Source organism: Lissotriton vulgaris, chromosome 9, assembly GCF_964263255.1.
Source record: "Lissotriton vulgaris chromosome 9, aLisVul1.2, whole genome shotgun sequence".
Taxonomy (NCBI): Eukaryota; Metazoa; Chordata; class Amphibia; order Caudata; family Salamandridae; genus Lissotriton; species Lissotriton vulgaris.
Genome location: NC_141697.1, coordinates 186528441 through 186540616, shown reverse-complemented (window position 1 = coordinate 186540616; position 12176 = coordinate 186528441). Strand labels below are relative to the sequence as shown.

Genomic DNA, 12176 nt, shown 5'->3' with positions numbered 1-12176 from the left:
TGCCGTGCCCAAAGCCTGCTCAGAAGTCTGTGACAGGCCCCAGAACACCTAATTCCAAGGCTTGGTAGTCTGAAATTCACCTTATGCCTCTTTAATCGAATACCAGACACTTCCTTCACTTGCATCACTCTTGCCGGTTCCTGATTTTCCCTCAGTAACAGTTTTACGTTTTTATTTCTTCTTATTTCCCCATTCTGCATATTTCCCTCTCAGGAAATGTCTTATTAGGCAAAATAGGTGTCGGTCCCCAGAAATTAGTGCCGGAGCCCCCTACGGCACCAATGACTCAGATTAATTATGGATGATAATTCTTGTAATAGGGCCTTGATTGGTGCTACAGATACAAACACATTTCATAAGGGAATTCCACAGCCTCCATGTTGAGCATAGAATTCACTCAAGTTACTTTTATTGTATAGAACCTGCAGCAAGGTTTGACCATCGTTTATCTATCTGTATTAGTAATCTTTTAAGTTGAAGTCCGCAACAAAAATAATTTGGATATTCTATCAACCTGAAATGCAAAAGTTAGAAGAGCCAGCATTTTGCAACCTGACATCTGTCTGTTCTGTCCTTTGCTGTAATCATTCCTCTTGCTTCTTGCTATTTTTTGCCGCAATGATTCTGCTTGCTTGATGCGATCTTTTGGTACATTCATACTTCATGCTCGATGCTAACCTTTGCTACAAGCACACTGTTTCCTTGGTGCTATCTTTTGCAACAATCATACTGTTTGCTCGGTGCTAATCTTTGCTACAATCGTACTGCTTGCTTAATGCTATTCTTTGCTACAATCGTACTGCTTGCTCTGTGCTATCCTATGTGACAATCATACTGCTTGCTCGGTGCTAATCTTTCCTACAATCATACTGTTTGCTTGGTGTTAATCTTTGCTACAATCATACTGCTTCCTCTGCGCTATCCTTTGCTACATTTATTGTGCTTGCTCTATGCTGTCCTTTCCTACAATCATACTGCATGCGCAGTGCCATCCTTTACTACAATCACATTCCTTCCTCGGTGCTATCCTCTGCGGCAGTGATACTGCTTGCTCGGTGCTAATCTTTGCTACAATCATATTGCTTCCTCTGTGCTATCCTTTGTTGCAATCGTACTGCTTCCGCAGTGCTATCCTTTGTTACAATCATACTGCTTGCTCGGTGCAGTCCTTTGCTACAATCACCTTGCTTGCTTGGTGCTGCCTTTGCTACAATCATGTTGCTTGCTCAGGGCTATCCTTTGCTACATTTATTGTGCTTTGCTCAGTGCTGTCCTTTGCTACAATCATACTGCTTGCTTGGTGCTGTCCTTAGCTAAATTAATTGTGCTTGCTTGATGCTATATTTTCCTACAATCACCTTTCTTGCTTGGTGATGTCCTTTGCCTCAATCATACTGCTTGCTCGGGTCTGTCCTTTGCTACAATCACGTTGCCTGCTTGGTGCTGTCCTTTGCTACAATCTCATATTGCTTGCTCTGTGCTATCCTTTGCTACAATCATTCTGCTTGCTCAGTGCTGTCTTTTGCTCCAATCATACTGCTTGCTCAGTGCTGTCTTTTGCTACAATCATACTGCTTGCTCGTTGCTGTCCTTTGCTACAATCCCATACTGCTTGCTCGGTGCTGTCCTTTGCTCCAATCATATTACTTGCTCTGTGCTGTCCTTTGCTGAAATCATTCTGCTTGCCTGGTGCTGTCTTTTGCTACAGTCTCGCACTGCTTGCTCTGTGCTGTCCTTTGCTACAATCTGATACTGCCTGCTCGGTGCTATCCTTTGCTACAATCATACTGCTTGCTCGGTGCTGTCCTTTGCTACAATCTCTGACTGTTTGCTCGGTGCTGTCCTTTGCTGAAATCATTCTGCTTGCCTGGTGCTGTCTTTTGCTACAGTCTCGCACTGCTTGCTCTGTGCTGTCCTTTGCTACAATCTCATACTGCCTGCTCGGTGCTATCCTTTGCTACAATCATACTGCTTGCTCAGTGCTGTCCTTTGCTACAATCATATTGCTTGCTCTATTCTGTCGTTTGCTGCAATCATTCTGCTTGCCTGGTGCTGTCATTTGCTACATTTATTGTGCTTCCTTGGTGATCACCTGACTACACTATTTTTATTTGAGCGCAGTTGGAAGTTTTATATGGCACATATGAATATTTTTGAGTTCATTAAGTAAACACAATTGTTTTAGTCGAAATGTAAACCACCATTCTACTGTTCTCGTATAAATAAATATAACAACCACTATACATTCCTGCCAATTCAATTCTTTCGACCCAGTTACACAATGTTTTAAAATTAAAAGTTGTAACAGTACTTTCCACAATTGGTTTGCCAAAGAAACTTTGCTAGTCATATTAAGTTTATAAATTTTTCACAGAAACTTTGTATGGTAGATTGGAATGCATAAAGTAGCCAGAATACATTTCGTATTCCTCAGAGGAATAGATATTTTTATGGCTCAAAAGCACACAAGCTGCCACCTGTGCACACCCCATGGGCTAATTAGCCCACCTGGTTCCTTTAAGGTCCCACCTATTCGCCATGCCCATCCTCAGTCTCAGTAAAAACATCCTGCCCTTAACCGCTCAGCTGTTTGACAGCACATAGGCCTTTTTAGGGTATGGGTCCACAGCCTCAGGATGCAGACCCCCTTCTACCACAAACACTTCTACTCTGAGTGCACTCTGAACACCGTTCTTCATCTGAAAATCTGTACTCTTAGACTGACTGCTTGCCTGTCACACAGATCCTCGAGGCACATCTCGGCCGCTGGATCTCACCACTCAACCTACACCCCTTAACAACACTCAGACCTGGTAGCGCGTTTGAATGAGATCGAGGCACATCTCCGCCGCTGGATTTTACCACTCCACCTATACCCCTTAACAACACTCAGACCTGGTAGCGAGTTTGAATGAGATCTCTCCAATTGCACTGTCTCTCATATGAACTCCATGACCTGAAAGCCCTCTCAATTGAGCCCCTACCCATGCACAGTTCTCTCACTTCCCTGGGAAAGCTGCCCATAGTCCCCGCTAGCGCAATCCCTTGCCTCGTCCAACACTCTTTGCACCATCTCTCTAAAACCCTACCCCTCCCTAATGCCCCCTCCTGCCCTAGAAAAATGCAGGTAAATCTTGCAAGCAGGGATATAGAGGAGCAACTCCTCTCTTACTCTATCAATCTAGACACCGGCAAGAACCCTCTAGAGCAAATTAAAGCCATTCATGCAAACCTGCACAGGGAATCCTCACAAAACCTCAGAGTAGTAAATAGTGACAACCCCAAGAGAGTGAACATCACACAGACTCATACCGCTCACACAACTGTATGGCTGACGTGTACTTCTCACCTGCATATCAGCCAGCAATATCATCCTCACGGAATCCTCGCTTAATCCCTCTTCCACCACTATCCTAGACATCCTAGTTCCTCTGAGTCATGATATAATCTGTCTTGACTTATCTAAGAAGCAGGGAGGTGGCCTAGCTTGTATACACTGAAACACACTATCGGCTTCCCACACAGAGACTACCCCTCCACCTTCCAGTGAACACCTTTGCCTAAACATTGAAAGTAATCACCTACCGGGTTGCAAACTTCATACGTTCTACCACTCACCGCCCCCACGGGAGACCATCTCTGCTTCATTGAATAAATAATGGAAATCATCTCCTGCAATGTCGACTCTTCAGTGTCACAAAACTCCCTCAGTGATTTATACGTTCACTGGTCTAACCCTAATGACCAGGCGGTAACTAGCCTAAAATCTTTCTTATTGGATCACAAGATGACCCAATTCTGTGACCGGCAAACTCGTACTAAAGGAGAAATTCTTGAGCTCATGATATCTTAAGGAAACACCGTCACACTGGATGACATTACCCCATGTGATTGGTCCGACCATTACATCATCTCCCTCCGTATTAACAGGGATGTGGTACTGAGGAAGAATCAGCTGAAGAAAACTAAGCAAAGGAAAAAGGACCTCAGAAATATCAACTCGGAAGATCTAACAACCCACTGTGAATTTGCCTTGTCTTCACAAACCGACATGACGGATGTTCTTGATCTTACTGGATTCTATAACTCGACTAACTCTAATATCATGGATTCCATAGCACCATTACAACAACAAAATGCCTCTTCCAGAATCTCCAAACCTTGGTTCAACAACAATATAAACTCTGAACGCTGCAACTTAAGGGCAGCCGCAAGATCCTGGAGATCCAAAGCCTCATTGGAGCATTTAAAAGTTCTTCTAATTAAAAAATCAAGAATGCTAAGGCTGATTACTTCAGATCCCAACTTAATCAAGCCTCAAACCGACCCAAGAAACTGTTTGAAATTGTTAAACAACAATCTGTGAAAGCACCCACCCACCCTGGAAACGCCTCTCCTTCATGCAACAACCTGGCTGCTTTATTTAAAGAGAAAACAAAACTCATCAATACTGACCTTGAATCCAAGAAGGCTCTTCTGACAGCATCCGACACTGTGCCTCCTCCGGCTTACTATGAGAGGCTCGATCCGCTTAGTCTTAGCACCAAGAGCAATGCATCATGGGGTAATTTTACTCCCCTCAGCGAAAGAGAATCTACAAAACCCTTCATAGTATCAACCCTTCAGATCACTTCAGCGATCCGCTGCCACCAAACGTATTCAAAGAAACCAAGGATGCCTTCATACCCCTGTGGACAAAGATGGTCACCGCTTCATTGTCATAGGCACAGGGCATGATGCCCCGAATGCCTAAAAGCAACTCGGGTTACACTCATTCTAAAAAAAACCAAATGCAGATAGAACTGATCTCAACAACGTCCGCCCGATCGCCAACATCCCCACTCTGGCTAAGCTCCTTAAAAAATGCGTGCAATCGCAACTCTGCACTCACTTAGAGAACTTCCTACTCCTGGATCAAAATCAATCCGGTTTTCATAGTGGTCACAGTGCGGAATCGGCGCTCACTCACATTATGGATTACATGTTAAAAATGCTAGACCAAAACAATTCTTGCCTCCTAATCCACCTCGAAATTTCTTCACAGTTTGACACTGTTAATCACGACATCCTGTTATCCGTTCTTGAGCACAGGATGGGCATTTCTGGTCTGGTATTGCAATGGTTCTTGTAATTTCTGCAAAACCGATCCCAAAGACTCAAGGTGAATCAATCCTAAACCCACCAGGGGGGTCCCACAAGGGTCTGCCTTATCCCGCATATTCTTTAACATATTCCTAGAACCTTTAGCAAATGCACTTAATTCCACGAACACTCTTTTTCACATGGTTGCGGATGACTTGCAACTTTACCTGAAAATCACCTCCTACGAAGATTTCACTTCACTCAACTCTCCCCTTACAAATACTCAAAACTGGCTAATTGAGAATCACCTCTTACTCCACACCTCCAAAACTGAATTCCTTCTCATATCTACGCCTAATCGCACCCCCAAGATAGACCACTGGATGAAACTCCTCACAACCTTCAACTGCTCTCCTCATATTATTGACTCTGCCAAATCACTCGGAATCACCCTAGACATGCACCTGAACAAGCCGGGTCTGGTGGCGCAGTGGACTAATGCATCCACTGTAGGGGCCTGTGTTTGACATCATGGTCACAGGTTCTAATCCCGGCGGGTCCACTCAGCCTTTCATCCATCTGAGGTCGATAAAATTAGTACCATTGTGTTGGGTAACAATATACAATGAAAGCCTCCTCACAGCCTTTAACTGCCTAGATTTAAATGAAATCCTATATTGTTTTGACAGGAAGAACAAATACATATAATTCTATTTTCATTAGAAAAGTCCTAAATGTGGCTTTTAAAATAAAATCTTGTAAGGTGTTTTACTCCTGTTAATCTTGAGATGTAACAGGCAGAACTATAGTGAGAAACAAAGATTAAGTATTGTCACATATTTGTTTTTGGTTTCTGAATGATTGTGGATATACTTAAGTAGTGTAAAGTGAACTGTAAATATGCAAAGCATAAATGATAAATCTGAAATCACCAGTAAGATATTCACATGGTGGCTCATGATACTCTCTATATAAGTATGTATGTAAGGTGCTTTGTGCTTGCCAAATGTAAATAATGTGTTTCTGTCATTGTGCTATAGATCAACGCTAAAACGAATAGTGCCACCCCCGCTACCTCCCAAGGTAAGCTCTGCAACTACCTAGATGGTTGAATATGTTGAATGAAAAATATTGATAAGGAATATTCTTTCTCATGTATTGAATTCCTATTAGATTTGTAAGTCACAAGCTTAGAATTATTAGAAGATCATTCTTCCGTGACTGATAAATGGAATACTCTTAAATTGAGTCTGGTAGAACCTACTGTTCCCTGTGCCCTGGAATAGTAGAACTATGGTAATAAGCACTTCATAAGAAGCTATTTATTTTTTACTTTTCTGGAATTTCCAATCCCAAGGGACATATGGTGGCTGGCATCTTTTATATTTTTGGGATACTCCATATAATCTCCATTGCCATGCTTGCAAAATGGATTTGAATTTGTACAGGTGTAAGTTAGTGTTACCCTTAAAGAGTGCCGGGTTCTGTCAGCTCTCAGTTGAGCTACTTCTCAATTTCTGATGGATACTTCAAACAGTAGAATCCTAACCTTTAGAATATCCTCAGGCACAAGACTGGATCAGGAAGATTTTTCAGTCTAGCCCCTCTGTGTCAGTAGGTGGTGTTATGCAGCTCTATGTCTACTCAGTTCCGCCCCAGAAGTGACAGCTGGCAACTGCATATAAGTGCCACCAAAGCTCGCTGACGTTTGTGCCTTTCTTTCTGCGTCTCCATAAGCGACACTGGAGCTAGCTTTTAACTTTTTCTTGTCAATTGACTAGTTATTTTCTCAAAATTCTTGTCCACTGTGCAGCAGACAATATCTCCTTGTAAGTCTATATGATTTAGGGACTGTTGCAAGCAGATGTTTGTGACAGATCCTCTTGAGATGAGTGCCCTTATACAGCAGAAGACTTATCTTCATCATGGCCCAAGAATTTGGGTAAGTCAGAGTTTGAAAAGAAGCATAAGAAGTTGAACCTGGCCTTGTCCCAGCCTTTCTCCTTCTGAGAAGTTGCTATGCATCAAGCTTCCCCTCGGTCTCCCTCTCTTTCTAGGGACATGGGCGAAGCTGCTACAGATGGACTGGAATGAGCCTGAGCGATTGCCAGTGGCTGAGATCAATGTAAGCATACCACCCATCACCTTGTTGCAACCGGTTGAGGAGTTCAAAGAAGACCTTTTCAAAATATTTGGCACCCTGCTGGATCTCTCTAGTGAGCCTTTGGTCCCCCAGGGTCTGCAAATGCCTCCAGTTGGCTTACCACCGTCGTGTCCACCCTTAGCACCAACTATGCCTCCCGAGCTAACTTCCAGTTCAGCGCCAATTCCGGAAATGACTCCATATGTGGACCCATGTTTGTCCCTACCATATGAACGCTGGCCCTATTTTCCGTTCCGACTCTAAACCATACCTCAATTTCGACCTCAGTTGAAGTCACAGCCCCAAACAGTTCAGACGTGCCCAGCCCCAGTACATTCTGACTGACAAAACATTACCTGTACTTCCAGTCCAGGAAGAATTCCATACAAACCTGGTTCAGAATATTCAGGGTGGCCAAGATAAGCCATATAAGTGATCAGATCAGGACTAGACACTTATGGACTCCATATGCAGTGCAGTCTGGGCTAGCTTGGTGCTCTGAAGCCACACATTGATGAGCCCATTGGCTTGCCCCAGTATTGGAACTTTCATAGATTCCCATTGCTTGTATTATCCCCCGTCGTCGGAATGGGAGTCTTGGTAACAAAAATGACATAGCAGTAGGTACAAAAGAGCAAGAAAAAGGCCTAGGCCTCATTCCCTTTTGTAGCATATCCACCTCTTTTTGTAAAAGAGACCAAAACTAAGCCTCAGCCAATCATAAGAGCCTCACCCCATAGAACCCTCCTAAAGGAACCTCAGAGCCTCAGATTGTCTACCGCACGTTGTGCTTAGGGTGTCTCCTTTGAGCTCTGCTCATTTTCTACTCTTTTGAACATTTTCTTCAACTTTTTTCTTCAGGTTTGTTAGGTGTTTCTTCTGAAATGTCTGACAAGGAGAAAAAGGCCCTTTTCAAGTCCTGTTCCACATGTGGCAAGAAAAGGCTGTATGTGGAGGACAGGCATAAGGACTGTTTATATTTCCTGTATCCGGATCATAAGGCTGCGGACTGCGAGATCTGCCGCACCTTCTCTTCAAAGACCCTCCGGGACCGTGAGGGTTGCCTCCTCACTTGGCTCCAGAAATTGAAGTCAAGAAAAGAGACTGTGTCAAGCGACAGTGAGCACTCTTCTTCAGCACATCATCCAGAAGGTCAGTCAAAAGGGGTAGGGCTTCCCCTTCACCTTCTGTGGCGCGCCCAGTTAAGGCCTCGAAAAAGACCCCCCGTGAGTCTGAGGGCCAAAGTCCTGTAAAATTTCCTCACCAATGGTGTAAAGGAGAGGGAAGGACCATCTACACCGTCAGCAGTGATGGAGAATGCTACAACTTTCAATAAGCCATCTTCTCTGTCATCAGAGAAGTCAGAGAAAAGCTCCCAGTCGTCGACGACGCAGCAGAAGGCTCCGTCGACTAAGGCGTCTAAATCCAAGGTGACTAAAGTGCTCGTCGACGGCAAAGTCCATGTCGACAGGATCGTCGACGACGGTGACGGCGACGTCGACTGGGATATCGACGACTGCAATGACGACGAGGATTTAGTCGTCGACGAGTGCTTCGACGACGACAACCATGACGACGACTGCAGGATTGTCGACGACACCCATCTCGTCGTCGACAGTCCATCCGTCGACAGTGACTCTTCCATTGATGACATTGATGACATCGACAACGGGTTTACCTTTACCTTCTCCATCGACCACGGTACCGTCGACGATGCAGTCGCCGACAGAGAAAATAACTATTTCCTTGAAAAGGATAACTCCGGACATGACGTCCCCAAGGAGGGTTACCCCCTTGCCTCTCGCTTTGTTACTGGAAGAAGAAGAAGAGGATTCTGACGAAGATGATCAGGACTCTTTTGGGTATGCTCACAGTCCATCTCAACTGCTGGTAAAATATCAGGAAGCAGATTCTGAAGGCGAGTTTCTTCATGAATGTTCTTACCAACATTCTTATCAACGTCAGGAGTCCGCAGGCCAGAAGATGGTGTCTGTTCCTTCCTCACTTTTGGCGGATATCCATAGCATTCTGCAGGACTATAAAACCAGGTCCTCTCGGGTTACACCTCATGCTGCGTTTATCCCGGCAGTTCAAACTTTACCTGCCCCTACAACTTCTCAAAGAGGGAAAGGATTCTATTCTAGGTTCATCCTGGTAAAGAAGACGCTGGAGAAATGCGCTCTATTTTAGATCTCAGAGAACTTAATACCTATCTAATTTCCCAATCCTTTCGGATGGTTTCACTTCTTGATATATTACGTCTCATCAATCCAGAGGTTTTCATGGCCTCTCGATCTCGAAGATGCGTATTTTCACATACTGATTCACCCAGCGCACAGGAGGTTTCTACGGTTTACAGTAGCCAAGAGCCCTTTTCAATTCAGGGTTTTACCCTTTGGACTTCCCTCTGCCTCAAGGATCTTTACCAAGGTGCTGACACCTGTGGCAGCTTTCCTACGGAAACATCATTTTCAGGTCTTCCCATATCTGGACTACTGGTTGCTGAAGGGCCCGTCCAGGGATGACGCAAGGGAAGCAATCAACGCATATACGAACCTATTCCAGAATTTGGGTCTTACTCTCAACAAAGGGAAATCATCTCTGATTCCGTCCAGGACAGTGTGTTTCCTGGGGGGCCATCTTGGACACAAATCTCGACAGGGCTTTTCCATCCCTACAGAGGCAGGAAAAATTGCAATCCTTGGCGCTGCTATTGAGAAAAAGAAAGTGTCTTTCAGTACGCCGTTACAAATCCCTTCTGGGGGTGATCTCCTCATGCATTACTCTGATACCTCACTGCAGATTGCGGATGCGGCCTCTTCAGGAACAGCTAGACAAACAATGGAGGCGAGTTCACGGCTCATTCGACAACAAGGTGATGATTACTGTAGCAATGAAAAGAACAGCCTTGTGGTGGCGTTTCTCCCACGACTGCAGGGGTCGGCGGTTCTCGTTCGAACAGACAACACCACGACCATGCACTACATAAACTAGGAAGGGGGTACTAGATCTCTTCCGTTGTCTCAAGAGGCCCAGAAGATTTGGAAATGGGTTATTCTTCATGGAATATCGCTGCAGGCAGAACATCTACCAGGAGTTCTAAACAAAAAGGGCGGACAGACTCGGCAGGCTGTCATCCGTCCGCCAAGAATGGGAACTGAACCAGGTGGTCTTGGAGGAGATTTTTCAACGGTGGTGCAAACCCTCAATAGATCTATTTACCACCCCGATCAACAAGAAATGCTGGTCTTACGCAAGCAGGCTTCACCATCGAGGGTCATTAGGGAATGCGCTTTCGATAGCTTGGTCAAGAGCATTTGTGTACGCCTTTCCCCCCATTCCGATGATGCCGAGGCCTCTCAGGAAGATCAGAGCGGAACCGTGCAAGATGATCTTAATAGCTCCTGCTTGGCCGAGACCGTTCTGGTTCACGGAACTTCACCTTCTGTCTCTCGTCCCTCCTCTTCCTTTGCGGGCGATTCCGGATCTTCTCACGATGTCCCACGGGCAGATTTGGCATCCGGATCCAGATTCATTACACCGGACTGCATGGCTCCTGAGCAGCGAGAATTCATGAACCTTCCCATCTCGAATGAAGTAAGAGAAGTTCTGTCTCAAGCTAGAGCCCCTTCCACAAATAAAACTTACCGTTTGAAATCGTTAAAGATTTTGCATTTGGTGCCGGAAGGAAAGTGTTGACCCTTTCTCTTGTCAGCCTCATCAACTTCTACCTTATCTATTGTCCTTGGCTAAGACAGGATTGGCTCATTCATCCATAAAAGTTCACTTGGCAGTGATTTCTCGCTACAGACGCTCTGCATCTGGACCTTCTCTCTGGTCTTCAAGAATAATTAAACAGTTTCTCAAGGGCTTATTCCGAGTCATTCCCCCGGTGAGGCCTCCGCCTCCCACTTGGCACTTGAATTTTAGTTCTCGCACAGCTCATGAAAAATACCTTCGAACCGATTCATCGGGTGGACATGAAATTTCTTTAGTGGAAATTGGCTCTCCTTCTTGCCCTCACATTGGCAAGACGCATTGGGGAATTGCAGGCTCTCACAATACAGGAACCTTTTCTCCAGTTCCAAAGGATTTTAAGAACTAATCCGAGGTTCATACCTAAAGTACCTTCAGACTTTCACGTAAATGAACCTGTGATTCTCAAGTCTTTCTTTCCTCTTGGAAATTTTATTTGGATCGCACCAAAGAAAACGGGGAACGATACAAGCTATGGTAATCTATGAAAGTTACCAATACTGGGGAACCAAAGTTACAGGTTAGTAACTTGTTTTCTTCTCTGGTGACATTCAGGCACCACTCGCGGATATTAGTTTTGACAGTTCTGACCTATTGGGCGAGAAGGCTGACTCCGTACTAGAGCAATTCATCTGCAAGGTAGTGTCCTCAACAGTTTGCCTCTTCTGTGGCATCAAGGGTTTTGTTACAGTCTGTACCAAGACCCATTTCCCCAGGAACAGGCCCCCTAGTTCTTTTGGGGTGGGAGATACAGTAGACTATGTCCAGGCCCACAGGGACAGCTAACCTTCCAGTCTCCCACCCCTCAAGCAGCAGCCTCCAACCCGCTTTAGTTTGCTCCTAGCAGCACAAGACCATCCTGTGGGAGTCAGAATCTGTAAATAAGCCGGTAGTGCTGCTGGGCCAAGGTGTCCGCCCCGCCTCACACATCAAAAGAACTCATCTCTGGTAAAAAAAAAAAAAATATAGCACTCAAAATTGAGGTTCCCAAAGAGATTTCATTTGAGAAACAAGAATAAGTCAATGAATTTCGGTCCCAACTTGCAACCTTGCGCACAACAATGAGCACCATTACTTTCCATACATATATAGTATCACATGATGTGAAAGTAAAAACAGACATAGGAACCAAAGAAATTTGCACATTTAATTTTGGTCGCCATCTTTAAACATGTTCAAAGCAGCAAAAATAAAA

General features: G+C 44.7%; 1 protein-coding gene across 1 annotated transcript in view; it reads left to right on the top strand.

The window, feature by feature from the left end:
* Positions 1–12176, top strand: part of MAP4K5 (mitogen-activated protein kinase kinase kinase kinase 5) — a 577489-nt gene that overhangs the window by 283118 nt on the left and 282195 nt on the right. Inside the window, exon 17 of the mRNA XM_086937299.1 lies at positions 6123–6165. Within this exon, the coding sequence (XP_086793425.1) occupies positions 6123–6165 (43 nt within the window). The remainder of the gene's footprint in view (positions 1–6122; positions 6166–12176) is intronic.